We start from the raw sequence: 24,316 nt of genomic DNA, 5'->3' as shown, positions 1-24,316 counted from the left end.
AGTACGGGCTAAGTCCCTATGATTTTGATATCATATTTGCGACAGGCTTTATCCTACTGCCTCGTTGAAGGTATGCTTCTCCGGCTCTGCAGTTTTCTCTACCTCCTCGCGAATGCAGAGTACAAGCCGTTCGTCTAAGTCTTTAAAGCCGATAGCAGCAAGTTTTTTTTTTGGCCGACTATGAAACTTTATGGGATGGTCACTATAATATACAGCGAAATGGCCCTTCTCTAGGAAGCCGGTCCTTGTCCAGCGCATCTTTTGTAATCCTGTTACATTATTCTTATATCGGGACAGGGTAGCGGTTAGTTACTTGGCAGCTCCCTTTCTGCACAGGAAACGCACGCTGGATGTAAAAATGCGCAAATCGTTGGACCATTTTTGTAAAATCCGTCCAGTCCGAGACTCTTTTCGTGGCTCCGTAACTTTGGTTCACTGTTAAGCCAAACAGCTTACGGTGACTTTGGTATCGATCAATTCTGAAACCTTTATACCCAAAACAATAACATCCCCATAAGGTCATGGCTGGGCTGGCTAGATAGGACTGCAGAGTAGTAGAGACGACAGCCGAAGATTCTTCCTCTGCGCGCTTTGTATTGTTCCAGTTTTACGTGCAACCCTCTTAAGATCGATGATAAAGTCAGATCGGTGATTCTTAAAGCCTCTAGAAGTCCTCTATATACTATCTGACTGTAGAATGCCATAGTTATGGATTAGATGTAGGTTGCACTCTTCACGGCACTTTCCATTGCGCCTTGAGGGTATTAGAGTCAACATGTTCACCACAAACTAAACGCTTCCTTAGGCTGCCCCGCCACTAATGTCTCCCTTCGCCGAAATTTCAACAGCCTCGGTGATTGACAGCTTCTATACTTCAGTTTCCACTTACTCGGAATCCAACGTCGGAGCAAAATCGTTGCTGAAAGTAAATGATATGTTGATGAGAAATGCTTCTATAAGGTTCTTTGGTATGCTAGGAGTTGAGTGAACAGTCGCTGCAAGAGGACAGTCATTGCGAGAGAATGATGAGTGGTTCTTTGAACTTCTGCAACGAAATTATTTCTCAGCGTGGAGCAAGCGAAATAGAGGCTCCAAATTGTGTAGGCCACTGCACGTCGGCAGATTCTACCCTTATTCACTGTCCTGCACATCCCTCCCGCATGGGACGTGAAGCGGCTAAATCTTGTGGCAGCCGGACCGGCTAAGAACCAATGGATTCAGGTCCATACTTTGCATAATATTCCTACGGAAAGTGATTTTCCTTGAACAAGCACATGATTGCACTGCACGGAAAATTGCATTTAGTATTGGGGACTAAATTTCAATTTTAAATTTGCTCTTTTTAGTTAAAATAACTTAGGATCAAGCAGAAGTATGTTAAAATAACGTTCGATTGGCATAGACAGGCATTTTCACCTTAAGATAGGAGGACATTGATGGATGTCTCCGTTTTCTTCTGTTTTCGAAATTCATTTTATTTCGAGTTATTGATGACGGGTCCGACAAATTGGCCCCCACCTTTTTTTAGAAAAGCACCCAATTTTTTCAAAAATAAAAAGTGAGATTGTTTCTCAATATGTCGGGGTACTCCTTTCGACCCCTTGTTCGGTGAAGCTTAGTACCATTTAGTGCAAACCGGTTGCTTTCTCGCTTTGCTTTTTTTGTAGCCCTTTTGATCCTAGCTCTCAGCTCCCAGCTTCCTTCAACCTAGCTTCTCAGTTTCGCTATGGTATCTTTTTTCTCATGAAACGATAAATGTATCTGAACTTCCACAACTATGTTAAATATTCAAATGTTTCTCAAGAAAGTATCCCAGATAGGGAAAGTTCCACAGGAATATTAAAAATATTGTTGGGACATTTGCTACTTTTATTGTTACGGTCCACGTTACGGACTTACAAATTGTGAGTCTTAGTGGCTCACATCACTGACCCTTCGTTTCGTCGTAGTCTGTCAGTGTTAGAGGCTGAAATATAAACTGTGGAAGAGTGCTTTTGCGTGCATCACTAGCGACCATTCAATTCAATTCAATATTAATGATTTGACTTCTTACGACCCAGACTTGCCCCCATAAACTATTATTTCGATCAACGATTTCAGTGTTGACACTCTTCAAGACTCTTTAAGGCGGAGGTAATATGAGGTGGTTAGCGAGTGGTACTTTAGGGTGACAGAATTGGCAACCGGTGCTGCTTTGACTGCTTTGTCATTCTGCTGCTTTCACCACCCCACTAGCCGCGATATAAGATCTCATACCGAAGCCATGGGTGATCAATACTACATATTCCACACTTCAGAAGCCGATCACCTTGTTTCCTTTCTGTTTTAGTTTTTTTGTAGTTTAGTACCTTTAGTTTCCTCTTTCAATTACGATAAGAAGTTTGCCATGTCGTTTACCATGCCGGTGATACAACACATATATCTTTTGCACTACAGGCGCAGTATGCTCCATTCCACCCAATCACGATAAAGGCAACTATTATTAGAGGAAGCGGAGTTTTGAGTCATCCATATACGCTGCGATTGGCTTGTCAGCTACGGCTGAAAACTCTACAGCCAACCGGTGGTAGGAACATGTGGGGGCTCCAGCTAACCTGTCAATTTAAACTATGCAGGGGACCGGTGATAAATTGGAACACGATTTGGTCAACCGGCTGTCCTGGAGGGAGTCCAGGTCAGTCGCTATCAGAGTTTAATGAAGCACCAGGTCTGCGTTCGCCGGGCAGGCTGTCTAGGTAGTGAGTGTTCTGTACATCGTACGCATTTTATGTCCAACATTTTTTTACGGATAGGGTTTAACTGATAATATCGTCCGACTTGCCGGTACGTGTATTGAATTTTGAATTCAAGGGTCGGCCGAATGAGCTGTGAACTGCTCAGGCGTAACTAAGAGTCCTGCTGGAACGTGGCTTTCTCTACAGCAACGGCAGTAAACCCGTACTCATGGGGCAGTCCTCATTGTGTTTGGGACCGAACGTGTTAAAGGGTTCGAACATGTGCGGATGAATAATGGGGACGAAAGTGATTTGTGGCGTTCGTCCTCGAAATCCAGGGCTTTATTCTTTTAGCTTATTATTCTTAATAGGGTACAATCATTTTAACAAACTATATTATAAGTTGTTTTAAAAAGGAAATGCTAAAGATTCACGGGAGTATATAACGAACATTACATTTTAATTCAATCTGCATAATCTTGTAATACCACTAATAAGGTACGGTACGTAATGGTGCAGTTTGATGTTATTTAGACTTAATCTTGGGAAACAACAAGCGAAGGGGCCGAACGAGGTGAAAAAAGTGAATGTCTTTGTCGAATTTCGTAAAATTCATCGACATCTGAAGCCAGAATATAGCTACGAATGGAAAGAATAACAATTTATTAAAATTTGTTTACTGTCTGTCTGTTTGTCTGCTTTTTTTTTCAAATGGGAATCGGAAAGCTTCAAAAGCTACCGCTAGTTGCTACCAGATGGTTTACCCTTCCCGCGAGATTACCATGTCGCACTACGTCACGGGGCTGGATCAGAATTTATCTGGTGATCGTGCTCTTGTGCGTATTTTTTTTTACATTTTTCCGACTGCTACTTAAGCTTTTTTGTGATCGTGTTTTCTCCATTTCTGCTTGAATTCCAACATATTTTTCAGGATGTTTCTGGGTGCGCCCCTTTAGCACTAAAAACCACTAAAACCACCTCTCCTCATCCGCTATGCCCCACGTTGTTCGGAATGCGCTAGCGACTCCTAACGCACTTAGACGATATACTGAAGATAATTTTCTCCTATACGCCTGAGCATTAAGGGCTTTTATTCAAACGAGTGCTGTATAGAGTAAACTGGATGAACACACTTTGGGTAGCAGGAGCCTCCTCGCTGGTTTGGATCCTCCAATATTGGGCATCATGCCAGACGCAGCTACAACTTTCGTTGCTTTCTCACCCGCATAGCTAAAGTGTTCCTTCAAGATCAATCGATGATCCAGCATAACGCCGAGGCATTTGATGAAAGGCTTGGGCTCTACCACATGCTACCCCATATGAAACCGTAGAGTTTCTTTCAGTTTACGGCTGCTGACCAGTACAGCCTCGGTTTTGTGTTCCGCTAAATCTAATCTATGTAATACCAACCAATCCTTGATCAGCCTAACCGATGTTTCACATGCCCAGATAACATCATCCGGGTATTTGTCCACTACAACAATTGCGATGTCGTTTGCATAGCCGGTAAGGGCAAATTCTCGCGGAAGTTTGGTGCGCAGCACATGGCCGCCCATCATGTTCCAGAGTAGTGGGACCAGTACTAATCCTTAAAGCACTTCACCAGTTATCAAACATTCCACTGGGCCTACGTCGGTGTCGTAGAGGAGCTTTTTATCCACGAAATAATTGCTGATGAATAGCTGAATATACGAGGGAACATTCAGCTAGTTTAAGGATCTTATTATATGCTTCCATTGCGCTGAGTTGAAAGCATTCCTCATGTCGAGGGTAATGATGGCACAATACTTTTTGGTACCACCTTATACCTCCAATTGCTTCCTCTATCAGATTGATTACTACGTTGATAACATCCACCGGCTGGCGCGAAAACCATATTGTTGTGTGGACATGCCTCCTGCTTCTTCTGCAATTGGGAGTAGCCTGTTGCGTATAATACGCTCCAGTTACATTCCTATACTGTCCAGCAAACAAAGGGGACGATATGACGATGACTCTCCAGGTGGTTTACCATTGTTTGGTAACAGCACCAGCATTTGCGTTTTCCACTGAGTCGGGAAGGTGTCGTCTTCCAAGCAGATATTAAAAGTGGAAACGAATCGCTTTTTGCTTCTATTGTCGCCTTCAAAGCTACGCTCGGTATTCCGTCCAGCCCGGGTGCTTTTTTAGCCCCTACCTTTTCGCAGGCAATGGTAAGCTCATCCTCTGGGATACTTGGGATATCCGTTGTAGGATGCTCTTTTTCAACCGCAATAGTGTATTTGCTTTGCTGTGGGAAAAGAGTGACCACTATTCTTCGCAATAAAACTGGACACTTTATCTGCGGGGCCCTGTTTCCTTTCATTACCGCTCTATAAGCTCCTACCCTTGGTGAAAAACTGGGAACTTTTGCTTGCAAACCGTGTTCAGTTCAATGTTTCGAAAATCCAATGCTGTGTCATTTCAAATAAACTATGTGCTCCCCTCTCCTCACAAATTATTCCTGTCGACGGTGGGAATATTCCCGACTCACCCTCACTCAACCTACTGGGTATTAACATCTCTAGCAAGTTCAGCTAGACCGGCCACATCCTCGCAATGCGAAAAATGCAATGAAATGTTTGGGGTTTCTGAATCTTTGCAAAAAATATTTTTCACCATTCGACCTAGGGCAGATCTACAAGACCCACGTTAGACTTAGACTCGAATGCAACTCTCACATTTGGGCGGGTGCAGATGTAACTGCACTGTCTGCTCTTGATAAAGTTCAACGAACTTTTGAAGCTTTTAAACTCATCACAAATTGAGCCCTTTGAGCATAGACGAAATGTTAGATATCTGTCTCTCCTCTATCGTTATTATAACGGTTGCTGCTCCCAGGAAATATCAGGTAGAACCTCTCTCAAACGCAACACCCGGCTAAATAGCCGCTCCCATCCCAATACTCTAAGGGTCAGTGCTAGTCCCACCGTGAAATATCACGAATCCTTCTTATCTCGAACTACACGAATGTGGAACAGAGTACCATCTTCTGTCTTTCCGTCTGACTACAACAGACAGATTTTAGGCAAGAAATGCATAGCCATTTTTTCACGCGCAACCCCTTCTCCATTTCAATCCCTAACTTCCTTCGTCCTCGCCAAGGCTGCTGATAAAAACAATCTATTTAGACTGAATCTACTATGAAGTGTTTGTTTTAAACATCCGATGATGAATATCCCATTTGTAAACTTATTTATCAACTTTGGTCTAACTTTCTCCGAACTTTGGCCAGATTATTTATTATGAGCCGTATAAGATTTTTGTTGATGTTTTTGATAAAAAGTATCTTATGTTAAGTGCAAATATTAGCTTTATACAGGCGGTGAGAGAAGGGTAAGATACTCAATGTTTACTCCCTAAGAATAGTATAAAGTTTGTTGGTATAAGATTGTCAGATATATATATGACGAAATATATGATAGTATTTACCTTCTGATAAACAACTGGTCATACAACACCTAATTAAAAACCTTTTCATCTCCAAGGTATCAGCTTACTTGCTCTTACCGCGACAATAATTCGAGAAACAGTGGCATGTGCTTTTCATGCCCGGAAAAATACCTGCGAGAAGATTAATGATCATTAATTAAATATCAATGGCAAGTTTATTGAGGCTTTGTTTTACATGAAACTTTAAAAAACAACAAATGATTTGTGAAGCCTATCAACCTGGTATCCCTAAACCGATCCACTGTTCGCTTCTGCTTGATTCATAGAGTTTAAAATAAGATAAAAATAGCCAGAAATTAATTGAGCGAAGTCGGAGAAAGTAGATATCTAAGCTTGGGGCTAACATCCCAATTTCGTCAGTTCGGATGGTTCCTAGTAAAAACGCGTCACGCGGCTCACGTGAGCTTTATTGTGTTTTAATTCTTTGCTGATCAACTGATATGAACATCACAAGGTTACAAATGAATTGAACTGATTAATGTTAAACTCAAAGAATTGTCATTTGTTGATTTGTTATCCAAAACTATATTGGAGTCATATGATGTGTTGTGAAAATTATCGTTTCTTCTTCTGTCGGACCCAGTTCCAGTTTTATTAAAACGAATGCGAATTTTCGCAGACAAACGTTGTGTTGCTTGTCATATTATTTCAATTGTGACTATATCAAATCGTTAATGATTGAACAATTATCGACAGAGCCATGGATTTGAGGCCGCCAATATTGTACGTACACATGCAGTTTCTTTTGATATACTATATAATCCAATTGTGTGCGATGGGCGCTGTGGAATAATCAAGAAGATATTGAACTACAATTCTAGATTAATTGTTTTTATCAGAACGGCTCTGGGCGAATCTCGAGCGATTGCCTTTGAAAAATATTGACATTCACCCCCAAATATTGCTATTTTCAATTGAGAGACAAACATTAAAATAAGAATCCATCAGTTTGTGAAATTCTTTTCAATGTCATACTATTTTAAAAAAGATATCTTTTGGTAGATTTAGTTCGTGCCGCTTCAGTTCAAATGCTTGACCGCGTCGGCGCATGTCTTTTGTGTTTAAATAGTAATTTACTCTCATATGGAGCCTTCGTAATTATCACAGGAACAGAACAAGCTCTAATTTGAGGGAAACTATAAAATCTTTTTATTAAGGCCGCCTTGGTTCTACCACTTTGTTTATCTTGAAGCCTCAAAAAATCTAATAATTTGGTTTAGTTTAGTCTGGAGTCTAGTCTATTTATGATGAGAGCGTTATGCCATTCCATCTGTGCATAATTTTATTCCAAAAACAAATAAAGCAAAATTGTATATTTTTGCCTCAGAAAAATAAATATAGTTTTGATTTCACATAATGAACATACATACATATATTCATATGTACATGTTAAAAAAATTTCAATAACAAGCAAAGTTGACATCTGTTGGCAGCAAACAGTCTAACAAAGAACCTTCCCTATTTTAAAAATTACTCTCTCTTGGATATTAGCCAAAAGTAGTTTTTTTATTGATAACTTTGAAAATAACATAGGAATTTTGTATAATTTTGACTCAAACCAAAATTTTCAAACAAAAATATAGGAAACAGATATTGTAAATCTTGATCATCTGATCCCAGTTATTTAGTTAAGATTCATGACTCGATGGAGGAAAATATTGCCCTTCTTCAAGGGGACTTTTCACAGTCAGCATTTTTTTGTTTATTCATTTGATAGAATATATTCTCAAGAATCATCCATCAACGTTGCAAGCCGAAACTCCAACTAGTTTTTTTTTAATTTTTTTTTTTTGTGAAGGCAAGTCGGAGGAATTTTACTTGACTTAGTAACAAAAAGACACAAACCAGCAGATTTTTCATATGAATTGTATTTGAGTCATCACGTTTTTTTGGATACTTTTTGAGATTGCTAGGCGATTTATTATTCGATTTGCTTGATTCCTTTTAAGGTTTTGGTTTCACAAACAAACAAAAACAAAACCTTATTAAAGTCGGTGCAATGTCTGTCTGTCTTTTTTTTGCCCGTGGAAGGCGGAAAGCTACTACTGGCTCCTGCCACACGGTTACGTGGGATTCTTATCCACTAAAACCACTTCCTTGTCCTTCCACTCTCCCCGCGGAACTCCCATATCCTATCCTGCACTGGTGTTAATATTTGTGTTTCTATCTCGTTCATTTTCCGGCTGACTTCTTTCTGCCTAAGCTTCTTCTGAGTGGCTGCAATCATCTTTTCGACATCGGTCCATATCTCCTTTGATTTCACCAATAAGGCGAATCAATGTGTTCAAATCCATACAGATATGCTCGATAATCTCCGTGTCCGCTCAAGAACTCGATTAGGTCGAAACCTACTACGGCGCGGGTTCGCTCGATCCATTTCCGGATATCCCATATGAGTCTGTGAGTCCAGCGTCTGACTCGTGCCTCTTCCTCCCATTCCGCGATAGTTTCAGTTCGTGTGAACTGCCGCCGACGGGCAGAAGATTCTCTTGTAAGATACGCTCGATCATAAAGGCGTCATCCTCCTCTCGCCAGAATCTCAATCAGGATCATTCCTGCTATCACGCAAGCTGCTTCATTGTATATTGTTCTGTAAGCGCAACATATTTGGAGTGCGCTTACACGATGCGCAGCTCCACTCTTTATTTCACTTGTTGTATTTTTCAGTGCATCTGCCCACACTGATGCTGCATACAGTAAAATCGATGTGACCACCCTAGTTGACAGCTCGGCTTTTGGCCACCTATATTCGGGAGCATTCTCGCAATCAGTACTCCGATGTCATATGCCTTGGTTGTTGTGATTTGAAGTATAGCCTCTGGTCAATCATTACGCCTTTTTCAACTTTGATCTTCATAGACATGTACTTTCTGCGCTTGGTAATAAGCATTACTTTCGTTTTATGTTTTGCGAACTGTAGACCAGTATTCTTTAACTAGGATTTAATGTCATAGACTGCTTCATTCGCATAAAGCGCGACTTCTTCCAGGAGGCGTGCAACAACCGTCACACCAATGCCGTCCGCGAAACCAATGGAGGCGACGCCAGCATGGAGGTCTAGCATCAGTACTCCGTTACACATAATAACCCACAAGAATGGCCCTTGGACGGACCCGTGTATAACTCGATATGTCGTTTGATATCATTTCATTCTTCATCTGATTCGCAGCACAGAAGCCTTTCAATTAAAAAGTCGGCAATGATACGCACCAAGTACTGGAATTGAAGGCGTTCTTCATATCGGGTATGATCACTGCACAGGATTAGTCCTCGTCAAGTGCGGCCGTACCTGTGTTAGACACCACACTAACTGCACCCGCCGTAGACCTCCCCTGCGAAAACCGAACTGCTTCTTTGAGAAACCGCTTTCCTTTTCTGCAATTGGAAACAATCAGTTATAGATTATTCGTTCGAATGGTTTGTCAGCATTATTTAAAGCCATATCGGCCTGTAGGACAAAGCTTCGTCCAAAGATTTGTTTAGCTTGTGGACTAGTATTGGTTTCTGCTTTTCCCACTGTGTAGGAAACGCTGTTTTTCTTTAAGGTGTGTGGTGAATGCTTCGGCAAATATATTTGACGTTATTTTCACTGCTGTATTGAGAGTTTTATTGGGGATGCTATCCAAGCCAGGCGTTCTGTTTCCAAATATGTTTTCCGCAGTTTCGAAAACATCTTCTTCGCTTGCCATGAAAACTTTGGTGGTGTCTATCTCAACAGTGGAAAGGTTAGCGGTACTCACATTTTGTGGTAAAAGATTCGTTACTATTCCATTAAGTAGATTAGGGCAAGAAATTGGTGAAGAGCGTGTGGCTTTGTATTTCGACATTATTGTCTTATAGGCGCCACCCCAAGTTTGCGTGTCAGCTTCCTTGCGCAGTTGCTTAAAGTGTTACTCTTACTTTTTATGAGAGCCACATGTAATTTTTTCCGAGCCTCTTTGTATTCTTTATGTAGCTGATCATATTCAGACCGGTTTCTATTTCGCTGACTGCCGCTTACAGACCTTGCGATATTCTCCGATTGCAGAGTTTCGCCAAAATTTCGGAATTTGCTTCTGGGGTAAAACACACCTTGACATGGAGACGCCACATGTTCGCCGTAAATTTTCGCCAATCTGTAAAGCTTTATCTTCTGCGTTTCCTTCCCGCGCCGTATTTTGCTCCAGAACTTCTTTGAAAATTTCCTCGTCAAACTTATTGGTTGTCCAACTTTCAGATGCTCCCCGGGACCAGTTCATTCGTGTACAATGTATGATTTCCAAAATTTTGGTCTGGTAGTCGCGATGGGACAATGGGTCCCTCTTTTAGAAAGTGTTCATGCATGCACTGTTAGCAACTAGAAGATTCATGCGTTGAAACCGCCAGCTTTTATTATAGGACTAGGTTTTTGCACCTGCTGTTCGTAGACAACAGCAACGTTAATTTTGTTTTCCAATACCATCTGGGAGAGCAGGTCCTGAGCCACTTAGCAGTGGTTTAGCTGTATGAGCCTTTTTAAATACCGGACATGTAATGTTGTCTGTGATGTGGACGCTATCAATGTGATTTATTTATTTAATTAAGACAATATACAAAAAATGAATTCCTTGTAACATATTGTCCTCAGATGAAGGAGCAAGTAAATAGCTTACCTCACCCTTAAAGCTGAAGAAGGAGACAGAATCAAAGAACCCAAGCTGTAGGGCGCTCTAGGACTGGCATAACCTCGGGATCGGGGAGTGAAAGTAAATGTCGAGCTCCTCGAAGGGTACATCAAAAATATCCGCACTACGTCTATTAGGAGAGGCGGCTCGGAAAACAATATCAGAGTTGGCAGAGCAATCCATCGTAGTTACATATATCAAGGAAGATGTGGCGTTGCTGCAGGGAAGGGAGATTGAGAGGGCGGAGCCTGAAACTTCTCGCGTAGAGCATGTTTGAGAAGAATGTTATTAAGGATCTCCGTTGTGAACCAAGTTGGGTACCAACGTAGGCAGGCAGGGGAAGTAGGGACATAACAGGAGTGGAGAGCGGTAGGATATTGTAAAAGGTGCTAAGAGCTTGATCACATATTGAATTGCATACTATGTCAGTCCAGCCGATAAACGCTAAAGCTGAGACCGTTAAAGTTGGCTTTTCGGAAGTTGAACTTAGTAGATTTATGCGCAGTTTTGTAGTTTGAATGGGGGAGCTCTGCTTCAAATTCAAGTGGGGTGGTGAGCATCAGTTTTGACATACGGGAATCTGCAAGTTGGGACTTATTTGCCTCCAGAACGGACAAGTTGGTTTTTCTTCGCAGTCTTTTGCATCTACTGCACAGGTTGGACGTATCGTGTACATTTGCTAGTCATATACCCAAATTCCACAGGTCTAAAGCATCTTTTCAGAATTATCAGCTCTCGCAGTCGGCAGACGGCCCAATCAATCTGGACTTTACTGGCAGTAATAGCTCTTTTGGGCACTTCAAGAGTTAGAATTTTTGACGCAGTTTGTGTGCCTCTGACGTGATCGATCATTCTGTACTGTACTAATTGAATATTCAAATTGCTTCTTTCAGCTCCCGTATTGTGCACCTCCCTGCTAAGTTCAACTCTCGATAGGCCAATTTCGAAGGTCTGAACTCAGTCGTGACTACTATCAGCTAGGTTCCCATCCTCATTCTCTTAATTCATAACCAAGCCCTCGGCATCTTTTATACAATTCTATCTGACCTGCTGTAAGTAACTGACATCTGTAAAAAACGTCCTTTGAAACTTGTAACAACCATAGGATGTTAATTTTCCAGAAACCATCTTCGATAAAAGTTGATAACCAAGTTCAGAAAATATTCTCTAGTCAGTGTTAATATTTCTGTGGCAGGCAAGAACTTCAAGTTTTTTGGTCTCACATCCGCCACTCCGGAAACCCTGCCCTGTTCTTTCCTACGTTTATTAAGTCCTCCGCTAGCTCACTTTAATTATCGTGTGACTTACTTTGCAATTATTTTCTGCTTGTGCCTAAATTTCCTCCGGGTTTTTTATCTCTCCTGCCTTTATGTGCAGGTTGTCCTATATTTTCGGCAATAGCTCTCATTACTACTTTCTTAGTCAAGTATCCCATTGACAATCTTGATTCAATATTGTATTAGGGCCCAATGACCTTGCTTACCTCTTTCTGCTAAAAACCAATTAATTCATTTCTTTTCTCTTCGGTATAGTTTTTGATAACAGCTTCCATGGGTGCCCCTTTGCTAACCTTGGAAAAGAGCTCTCATGATTCTGATTCATACTTATAATTTTGCTGAGAATGTCTATTCTGCCTTCCTCCTCTCATCTTTTTCCTTGAAAGATATGCCGACATTTGAAGACCAACACAGCTTTCTTCAAAGTAGGTCAACTATCATCACCTATCAAACTTCATCAGTTTACCGTCCAAATTTCTAACTTTTTACCGGGATTTGTCTAAGGCTTTTGACTCTGCAAATCATATATTACTTCTGCTCAAACTCGCCCCACTCAACATTTCCTTGCATCGCTTGCCTCCTGCCTTTTTAACCGATCCTGCAGTGTTTGTTTGCATGGTTGCATAACAGGTTCTTTTTTTCATTCCTCTGGCGTGTCACAAGGATCCATCCTAGGATTCTCTCTTTGCTCATTTGTTCTGGTAGCTTTTGCGATAGTGTTAAGTGAATATTAGGATATTACTTAATCTAATACAATATCACTTAATCTAATGAAAATATATCGGGTTCTCCCACGAGGGAAAGGTCGTGGCTTCTCTCTCTTTAAGTCCTTTATACGCAAACTTTGGTTAAACTACTCTCATCCACGATGATGAACAACTGAAGAGGTGGAGAGAACATTTCATCATGGTTCTTAACCGTATCATATCTGTTAGTTTCCTTCTCTTGTGGATGAAATGACTACTCCCCATAACATGTGGATATGGACTATTCCTCCAAGCAGAAAATATATTATCAATGCACTCAAGCGGAGTAAAGTCGCAGAGTTATTTATCACAAGCCTCTCTGCTTTGTTATTTATCACTGCACCTGCAGACTTTTTCCAGAGAGTGGAAGAAGGGGATGATTGTCAAGATCCCAAAGGGGGGCCCGTTTTGAATGTCAAAATTGGAAAAGTATCATCATCACCCTACTGACCATTTTGGAATAGTGCGCGGAATTTAGATCTTCACTGCACCTACTCTTCATTGATTTTGATACAGATTTCGGTAGCGTGAACAGGGAGTGTATCTGGAGTGCTGTACGCAGGGGGCATTTCAAAGAAATTAATAGCTATTATCAGAGCGACATATGTTGGGGCAAAATGTCACGTGCTTCACTAACGTAAAATCACGGAGGATTTTGAGGTCCAAAGTGGAGTCCGCCAGGCTGTATCCTGTCACCGATATTATTTCTTCTATTTGTCGGTGACGTTCTTCATATTGGCCTGTCTGGAGAACGTGGATGAATTCAATGGGCGATGACATTTTTCCTCGAATAGGCTGATGGCATCTGTTTCCTCTCTCTTCTAGTCATGGACCTTGACCAAATGGCTCTGGATTTGGAAAGAGAGCCAAGTAGCGCTACATCAGTTTTTGCTGCCCCGTCTAAAATCTCGAAATGCAGTTCGTTAAAACCAAATTTAAGTTCAGATTGTTCTGTGCTAGTGTTGTGTTTGTGTTGCTATATGGGAGTAGCACATGGAAAGTAAACTCCACTGTTACCCAAAAGCTCCAAGCTGGGCAACACAAAAGCCTGGACTCGCTCGCGCTGTGATCGGAAGACGGAAGTGGCAGCCGATAGGTGGCGCATTAAGGAGTCGCGACAATTGCACTGCAGGCTATGCCATACAGTGGAATTCACTTTCCCAAATTGGCCGACTAGTAAGTGGCCTTAAGGGCACTTGGCGCAGAACAGTAAGGAATGAGTGCGAGTGTCCAACTTTTGCTTCAAAAAATAAATTTTATTTCGTCGAAAATTGATCTAATGAATGTCCCAATCCAAATGTCGACTTTATGTGAGACCCACATCAATGGAGAGTACATAAAGTGCCTCTTGTTAAACCCACAAGCTAAGGCATTTGTCATTTGTCGTTTGAATATATTTTTCGTAACAAAAGCTAATGGACCCGTTGCTGCTTTCAACAATATTAACAGGTGTTAGCCAACTTCATTCTTAAATTAAAATGCAAAAATACCCAGGTATGAAAAAAATATAAAATTTCTAGCCTCAAAGCGCCAGCTCTTATTTTTTATCGTTCAATAAGCTTAAGTAAACACACACTTATATCAAGATAACACAATCTATTTTCTTGAGGATTTTAATTTGAAAGTGTGGTATAATATTTACTTTTTTCGTTCCATATGTCGGTAGATCAAAATACGCTGATTCATTCAGAAGCAGTGACTTTTATCCTCTTTGATATTCCACTTTTGGCATCTGAACCGAAAGTGAATTTAGAGTAAATATCAGCAACTGTTGTGTGTCAGAAATAAACAAAACTTATCTATGTAGATATACGTATATGTAGTGCCAAATTTTCCAGTGAAAAATCTTTATTTTCTCATTAAATAAAGTATTGTATTTGACAGTTTATAGTTGCAAAATACGGAAGTGAACGTTCTAGAACGTATATACGGAAGCGAAAGTGAGAAGGGTATCGAAGGTTGATCCTTGGTTCAAATACGAATGAATGGGTGCATCCGTATCGACACGGGGTCGGAGGCCTCCAGAATGCTCATTTTCTCCAACTTGAGTGACCGATGATATAAGGTATTTTGGGCCTAGGCTAAATGGATAATGTAACACATTTTTCGAGGCTACTCTTTCCGTGGAAGCTACTCCTTTCCGTCTTGCGGGCCTGCTTTTATACTCTGATAAGCTAAGAATTTGGGCTAATGCTGACGGCTACCTTAAAGCGGTCTCTTATGACCCTGGTGGCAAGATCATTTAGCTTCCAACTGACCAGCAACGAGTATTAAATCAAATTGACCACATCACGATCAACAATGTATTTAGGAGTTGATTTCTGCTCACAGAGAACATGACGTCGTCGTGACAAAAGAAACTCCATCATTGGTGGTTGGTTAGGGAAGCGGAAGTTGCTGCAAAAGGTAAAATGTTCTCCACCGTATACCATACCACGAACGAGTTAGCAAATGATCGTATGTCTTCCAACATTCCGGTGAAGAACGTTAAAGGTCGGTTTCTCTACCACAGTGATGAACCACGGCCTACGTATGTTTGTGGTCCCCTTTCCGCGCAAACCCGGTATTTCCAACAACCATTTCGTGCGATATTGCTAACTTAATAATCCGCAGTCCGTTATCATTGGTATCCCTATGTAAGCTATGGGAGCCGACGTATCGCCCGAAAAAGGGCTTCATCCTTACTTGACTATTGAAATTCGTAAGTATGATTTTGATATCATACTTGGGACGGACTTCGAGGGTCCGCTCAACTGCTTCGTAGAAGGTATCCTTCTTCGACTCTGTAGTCTCCTCTGGAGGAGAGTGACCGTTTATGAAGCTTATATTTCTAAATTTACCTCGCAAACGGAGAGTGAATAGCCTTTCGCTTATATTTTCAAAGCCGATAATAGCAGGTTTCATTTTTTGGCGGCCTAAGAAACCTACTCCGAGCACATGGTCTACTGGATGGCTGCTATAATATAAGGGGTAGTGACTCCCCTCCAGGAAACCAGTCCGTGTTCATAGCATCTCTTGCAACGCTGTTACATCAGTCTATCGGCTAGCTGCTGAGCAACATTCGGTCTGTACAGGGAGCGCACGCTCCATGAGAAAATGTGCAAATCGTTATTCCGTTGTCGTTGCCGGGTTCGCATTTTAAAGTACATCCTGTCCGAGGCTGCTGTTGTGGTTTCGTAACATCGGTTTTCCGTGTAGGGTTGTCAACCCCAACCTGGAGGACAGTTGGGACAATTTTATTAGGTGCGGGAGACTCGCCTTCATCCTTCTTCGTCCGCAGCTTTTCATTAAGAAAGAACTCCCAGCGATCACCACGTGGAGGTGGAGATAGGATTTAGTAGTAGAGCTGTTGGGATTTTATGCTTCATCATGGGTATCGATCTATGTTTCACCTTGGGGCCTATACTACCCTTTGACCGTTTGTATATGGAACACACAATCATCCGTGACTGATTCGTTGTCGTCGTTGAACCGCTTGATGAGGCTTGTCTCCTGTGTATTATATCAACTCTACTGACATAGATGTTATCTGGTCTAAGCGATTCGTTCTACTGTGATTGGTCGCGGTATTAGCACTCTATTCGACCCCCTATATGCTCATATGTTCCTAGGGTTCGAAATGTAGTTGCGTCCTATCGACAACTGGTCAACCTGATTGGAGGTGATCTGGTTTGCAGATGTCTAGATAATTTGGTGGTTATTGTCCGCAAAAAGGAGGTGTTACCAATGCTGTTTGCAGTCAGATCTGTCGAGAGAAAAGAGGGGGGCGGTTCTTACGAGCATGTAGTTTTCTCTGTGGGATGGATTAGGAGAGCTGTAATACCTTTCACCCCAGGCCAAACTTTTTCTTCTTATGACCTTATTCGCAACCATTATTGTTGGTTATGCCATGCAGGCTAAGGGTGTCAGCGTATCGTCTGAGCAAGAATTCTTCCTCTATTTGGCTATTAAACTCTTCAAGGACAATTTTAATTTCATACCAGAGACAGGCATCGAGGTCCTGCTCTACCTTTTTAAAAAGGGCATCATTTTCAGCAGAGGTGGACTCTTTCATAGAGGTGTGAATGTTGATATTATGGAAATTTTTTGGCACGCGTTGTATATATATTGCTGGACAATAATTGCTCGAAAGCTTATAGTGGTTTCATTTTTTTGTCTACCCAGAAACGTGATCCGAGTCTTTGGCGTTTGGAATAGCATCATCAGATGTTGAATTTGTGTTTCTTAAAAATATGAGTCGCTGCTCATCATATTTGTTGGGAGTGTGATGATGTGTGGTGTTAACATTATATGTGCATTTTCTTTATTATTTAATACTAGTAGTCTATTAAACTTCGCTTGTGGCTCTCTAACGTGTTTAATTTTTACGGATAGAGCTGTATTACCCGGGTGACACGAAGAAGACTTGTTGGGTAGGACTTTGTTGGGGAAGCTGCGGTTAGGTAGGAGGAGTTATTTATGACATTCTGGCACTTTATATAATGGAGTCCGCAATACCGCGAGAGGTGATACTAGCACGTTGACACGCTTTTGTGTTTGTTGTTGGTCTTTAAGCAAATGGTCTTTCCTTTTGCATAAATGCCTCGCAACCTTATTATGATTGGGGGTTGCGTTTACGCTACAATAAATGGACATGACCAAAGCTTTATTTAAAACGAACTACAGGGTTAGTTCAATTAGTTTGTTAGCAATTTGGAATCGTGTGGCGTGCAATGAATGTTTACCAGCCGGTGGAAATAAAAATTGATCTTGTTGACGAAATTCCAAGGGCAACCGACAAAACCCTTTTTATGTCGACCTATTTGACTCTTAGATGCGATGAGGAAGAGATGTTAGGGAGGCTGCTAATCACCAAGATGCTGTTGATCTATTAAAGCGGAAATATGGACTTTTGTGAGTTTTTTGTTAATGCTACAGCAATAGTTGGGATTTAGCTCAGGATGCAGTGGCTGTGATGCTGCTAATTTTGCCAAATGGGTTTGGATTTAGAGCGCGGAAGACAACAGATATGTAAATGAAATTTTTCATTCCATGAAATCATGGTTACAAATGGTAAACCTAGTTGTATCCGAGAAACAGGCGGAGATAGATAGGTTATCTCTAAGTTGATAATATAGTATCTTGCATCGCGCAAGAGCACTGCCGCAGGCGCAAGCGAGATCAAATTTAGGATAACATGAGGTTTGGAAATACGTTACCATTTGACGCCAGGCTTCACAGGAAATATGACATAGTATCACTGGTGCAAAAGGGGCGACTATAGTTAGCTTAGGCTTGATATATTATATATTCTATATTCTATATTATTACCAAAGGTTAAAAAAACCGATAAGAAATTAAATTTAATAAACAAAAGTTCTATATATCAGGACACAGTCTACTCTAATAACTAGGTTTATTTTTCTGAAGCCCCGTCCTGTGTTTTTGAGAAACATTATTTTATGTTCACATCTTTAACTAGATGATGGCAGCTAATTGAGCTAACTGCATTCTAACTTGAAAGATGCGAAATGAGTAGGGAACAAAGGTGATCTCGCAAGAAGAATTAACTGTGGAGGAATGAGTCTGGACTGTGTTTCTTGCCCAAGCTTTTCAATGAAAGCAATTGGAAGATATTTTTCCTTTTAAGCTGAAGTATTTTATTTGGAACTTTATTCTATTTTTCGGGGACCATTTCCCTTCTTTAGTGTAAGATCTTATGAATTGTAACGGCGAAGTATCTATTAATTAATTTATTAACTTATTATATAATTTATGTTTCAACGTCTTCATTCAGAGGGAATAGATAGTAAATAATTTAGCCTAAAAAGGAAAAATCTTACAATCGTTTTCATTAATAAAACTATCGCTGCATTTAAAGACGGAAAAGGGTGCAAAGCTCTCATCATTATACTGTGTCATATGGACTATATAGCAGAATGATTCTGTTTTTATTTTCTGACAATTTCATTTTATTCTATATTTAAACACAGTAGATGATAGAAGACCAAAGCATATAAAGCTAAAGTAAGCTATTGAGCTGAAAAATCTGTTTTCTCCTAAAATTTGAGAATGACGTGAAGGCGTGATTGTTATCTCTCAAGAAAAAATTCACGTGGCATGAATGAGTAAACAGTTTTCATTTTGAGATATTTCGTTTTTCTGAAAAATAAATGAACATTCACCAAGCCATCATTGTGTTAAGTAAAACTAGTAGAAAGTATCTAACAAAGACTTTAAATAATCGAGTGGAGAATTAAAATCAAAGCTATAAAGCAACTATCACATAATACCAAACCACAAATCTTTCATAGAAGTAAATAATTGCGTCTCTCTTGAATCGTTTAAAAATTGTTCTAAATATAAAATATGTTTACCCATGGCATCTACATACATATTTTATTATCAGAAATTAAGGCAACATTTGTCTGGATATGCAATGACTCATAGTTAATCGAGCAGCTATCATAATGCTTTTGATAGTTGGGTAACTACTTGTTGAGCTCCTATTGTGGTGGCAATGTATTGGCATTTAATTCGCTTATATAACCAAGATAAAGATAACTGGAATTATAATCATTCAATCGAATTTTCAATTAAACGACCATTATTAGATAAAATACTCATTGTTCGATAAATAATATTGGGGAAATTGGTCACGTTATTTCAAAATAAGCTAATCCGTTCTGTGATGGTTGGTATTTTGATTTGCTTTGAAGGTAGTTAAATTCAGATGATCTACTTTTTATAGATAGCAGTTCTATAGAAGAAGGACTAATTTTCTTATCTACACTTGAGAAGTGATCCATGATTCAAGTTGGCCTTCATAGTTGTTGACAAATTGAAGTGTAGCGGTGTAACAAATAAAAACGGGAAGGATCCTGGTCAATATTCCAGACTTTGTGTAAAACAAAACTTTATTCAAATCGGTTTACTGTCTGTCACACGCATTTTTCTCAGAGACGGTTATAGCGATTGACATAAAATTCGGTAGAAAGTTGGAAACTGAATGCTCGCGCATACAATGATTTACATCCTCGTACGTTGAATTTTAAGTGGGGGGGTTGTTCCCATACATGCAAAAGGGGAGTGTACATTTGTTTTATCAGCAAATATAGGCATGTGAAGTATCAAATGAAAGGTCTTAATTAATACTTTCCGAAGCCGAATTTTGCCATTTGTTGGACAGGTGGGGAGTGTGGGTGGTCGAAATAGATCATTTATTTAACGAACCCGCAACCCAAAAATATGAAAAAAATCAGGAATCTGCTATTATGTGTTATCTAGGCTCCGAAATACCTTCCATACCGATACCTACTACTATAATTTTCAGTAATGGCTTGCAGAATCTCCTTTAAGTTCATCCTAGCAACAGCAAATTTTGCAACAAGGTAGGTAGGACTATGCTCTATAAAGCGGATCTATTTTTCCCAGAAGCTCCTTAGTCGCGAGAAAGGTAGTCACTTGTGAAGTCGATCACAGGTTTTAACTGAACTTTGTTACATTGGTGCAATTTTCTTGCTCGCATTCGGGGTTCGAAAATTCAAATTTGAATTTTCAGATTTGGGTCTTCAAACAGTGGTAGGGGAATTTTATCGGTGAGGTACAGCTTTACGAAATGGCGTGGGAGATTGAGGGCGAGAGAAGGAAAGGGGGTGAAGAAAAGGGACAAAGAAAAGGAAGAAAAACATGAGAGTGTGGAGTGATTGGTTATGGGATGGAGAACTGGATATTTTACATAGCCGCCGAAATTTGGTGTGCTGATGAGTGGTGCTGTTGTGTTTTGAATTCGGTTGCCGATCCACGGTAGGGCTGTCGTTTAGTAAACAGAATTGACCATTCGGGGATTTGATAGAAGCGTGGTGCGTAGTATCAACTGCCCATTGATTAGTGGATCGCTCACAAAGTTTTACTGTGATTTATTAGTGGGGTTGCGGCTCCTGAGAGGCAGTCCTAATCATCCAAACATTTTCCAGCGGCGCAATAATACGTCAAATTTTGGGCTAGAGTAATTCGCGTGTAAGCGGCAATTGAAGTGAATTGTGGGCGACTCCTTTGTGCTAAACGTCAGCGTATGTTAGTTGGCGAGGAGGCGTGGCAAGTAATTGCAGGAGTGATTGAATCGTAAAAACAATTTAATCGATTCATTTGTCATCGAAGTTTCGTGATTAAAAGTGGTTATATATCTCACACTCCATCGTTGCTATTTAAATAACTTCACCATCGCATGTATGTGAGAAAAATAACAGAACAAAACTCTTTGGGAAGTATTTAAACTACCAGATTCCGGGTTTTATCTATCTGAGATAATGATGAAACAAATAATAGGAACTGAAATATTACCATAAAGGAATCACTTTTCTAAATCAGACTGTGTCGGGTAATTTAAACAAATCTACGCCATATCAAGCAAGTAAATATTTGTGAAAAAAGATACGTATGCAGCTCGTATTTACTTTAGGATACTCCAATCCAAATTTTCTATCAATTTTCATAGTTTCCAATAAAAAATAGTCAAAAACAGGAACTGTTCTAACACACTTCAAGGCCCTGATTCACTTGGATTATTGGGTCAACGATTATTATTATTATTAACAGGAACAAATCCATTTCAAGAGGATGAACAAATTCTATTAAGTTTGAGTTTTTAAGTTTAGTGCGTAAAAAACTGAGAAGATTGGAATTTTTCGAAAATGTATTTTACTTGTATTAACATTTGTAGATTATAGTTGTACTACCATGAGTTGAATTGGCTTGCTCTCTCCCCAGAAAAGCGTTAGTCCTCCAGTGTATTTAGGGTCCATCCCCGTCCTCCCATTATGTTTCGTTTGGGGTGAGCCGCCCATGTCATCATGCCCCGAAGAGGAAGAAAGGAAGATGCAGAGGCTATTTAGAAAGATAGATTGTTCGCCGTGTCTCAAAGGTGGTAGTAAAAGATCGATCAACAATCAGACAGCCGAAGCTAGTACAGTTACAATGAAGGGAATGGAAAACCTTCTCCTCACAATGGAACCCAGTTTTTTTTTAGATTCCAGACAATTAAGGACATCGTGCAAAGTGTCTCGATGATACCTGTATCACCGAGACCCAAATCCTTTAACATTCTTTTCGCGTCACCCATCAATTTGCTTTGGAGAATTACTTGTCTTTCCACAAAGCTGATATCTGAGCCGTGAGGGGATGTCTAATACTGGAGAATGGAAACCCCTCCTATGCCACAGTCAGCTGCCGGTTTACCGCGTGTCCTAGTGCGCCAGTCCCTGTATAGCACAGCTTTAGTATACCATGTTGATCTCTCCGAACTCCTTTGGGTTGGCTCCTTAATGAGCCGCTGAGTATCTGAGTTTGGTAATCTATTGTGTGTGGTTAATCTTTGTGGCTTCTCTTTCCAACGGTCAGCACCCTATTCTTCGATACTGCTGCTGTCCGTACCCGGTTAACCTGTGCTATAAGTTCTTCCGTTTTCGCATAGACACTGATGATCATGGATAACTTGTCACCTTGAAATGGATCAATTCCTATGGGACGTTCTGGTAAAATATGTCGCTTGGAATCGCTCCCACGTCTTTTTCCCTGGGTGAGTTTGATTAATATATATTGATAATAAATAGATTTATGCAAAAACGACGAGCTTTAAAAAAAAATTCAAAACTTTCGACGAAAATCCCCCTCCCCCATTCAAGCAAAAGGAGAGTGTAAATTTTGTGATCATCAAATAAAGAGCTGTGTGGGATATCAAATGATTAGTACTAAGGCTTAGTTTTGACATTAATCTTAATCTCATTTTCAAAAACTACCCAGCACAAAAGTTTAAAGTTTGAAAAAAATCATGAAGCTGCACTTATATGATTTACAGGCTAGACAAAGTATGACATCTGCTCAATAAAGTTAATAACAGTAATTAAATTTTTTTTGGGAATCCGAAGTTAACTACATTCTAGAATTATTAAACTTAGCAGTAATGCAGGCTATTAAGCATCATACTGATAAGTTTGGTGGAAGTCCTACTATTAATAACAAACTCACAGGAGTCGAAATTGTCTTTTTCGTCTTTTTTCCGTAACTTTGCGCTACCTTAAGCCAAAAGGTACAGTTTCCAATTAGCTAAGGGGCTCAGATTCGTGTTCGGCTATTGCCTTTGGTAGAATATGTACCGAAGCAGCTTCCCTAATTCTGTTATAACAAACTATGCTCACAATCTACTTTATCTGGTGTATTCAGTTCAATGGACCAATATGTGTAGGTGGTTTTTGCAGTCCTTAAAATGTTATTAAACTCGGTTAACTGCCTGTCTATCTCCTGGTGCCAGAGGGATTTCTTATCGTGGCTAGATGTCGGATACCAGTCGACTCCAGAGCATTCGTTAGCAGGTTTTGAGATGATGATACTCTCTTATGGTGCATATAGATGTTACCTTGCAATACTTTGAAATGGGCGCCGCTTTTACCTTCTGCAAATACTAGTCCAGCATTCTTTAACCACTTCTTCATAACAGTAAGCTCATGCCAGGTGGGACATCTGATAAAACCTCACAAATGACTGTACTTTTTAGACAAAGTTTAGATGTGGATAAAGAAACTATAAACTCCTAAGCATGCAGTCAATCATATCATTTTAGGGGAAAGCGTTCAACATAAATACAAGGTGGTATTTTCGTATAATCCCATATGGTGTTTCAAATTGAAGGTAGTGGTCAATAGTTATTGAAACAGATTTTAGTTTTGACGTTGGTTGGAAAGGGCGGGAGGTATTTAACACGTGTTTGATGGCGAAATCTTTAGACGTGAGTATAAAATGAGCAGGTTGCAGCAGGGGGTCATTTGATTTAATTGGACAAAAAAAACATTGGGGCAAGAGCGCGTCCGAATGCTGTAGATTTATGCCATTGATGATTGTGTTAAAGAAGAAGGCGTGCGGCTAAAAGGTATAGATTTAAAGACCTGTTCTCAGAAAGAACCCAACTTGGTCATGTAAATGTAAAGCGCTTATAGTGGTAATCTATTGCATATATTATATTTTGCACTATATTAATAGCGACGGACACCAATCTATACCATCATTTTTAAAGTCCAGTCGATGGTATACGCGATGGTGACGCAGCACTTCAAAAATGCTTCTAATTCAGTTAACCGGGATTCAATTTAAATCGTGAACTACTTAGTTGGATTAACTAAAAGTTTAGTTTCGGAAAAGCTTCTTGCTTACTGGACGGGTGGTTCGCCCGAAAAGTCATGCAGGAGATTATCAACTATATGAATATTTTAGTTTTTAATTTTTAAATCTATGGTAGATTTCCAGCCTTTATGGTGCCAGAGGAGGGCAGCAACAAACAAAGTAGTGAAACTGGGACTGGCGGAGAAAAATATGAATCAACGGACGGACGCTTATCTATACCAAAATCTTATAGAACACACAAAAAACTGCCTATTTAGAATGGTTAAATTCTTGGTAGTTTTGGCAAGGTATCATTTGCCATATTGTCGGAG

General features: G+C 40.2%; 1 protein-coding gene across 6 annotated transcripts in view; it reads left to right on the top strand.

Annotated features, from left to right (window-relative positions):
* LOC119655609 (solute carrier family 26 member 6-like) overlaps positions 1 to 24,316 on the top strand; it is a 71,745-nt gene that overhangs the window by 28,645 nt on the left and 18,784 nt on the right. The window contains exon 1 of one of the 6 annotated variants that reach the window (XM_038061568.1): positions 6,529 to 6,639. The exons of 4 other annotated variants lie outside the window; for them this stretch is intronic. In XM_038061568.1, coding sequence (XP_037917496.1) covers positions 6,626 to 6,639 — 14 coding nt within the window. In that variant the 5' untranslated portion in view covers positions 6,529 to 6,625. One more of the 6 variants, XM_038061567.1, reaches the window with a different exon arrangement.

Source organism: Hermetia illucens, chromosome 4, assembly GCF_905115235.1.
Source record: "Hermetia illucens chromosome 4, iHerIll2.2.curated.20191125, whole genome shotgun sequence".
In the NCBI taxonomy this organism is placed as follows: Eukaryota; Metazoa; Arthropoda; class Insecta; order Diptera; family Stratiomyidae; genus Hermetia; species Hermetia illucens.
This window is presented reverse-complemented; position numbering and strand designations above follow the sequence as displayed.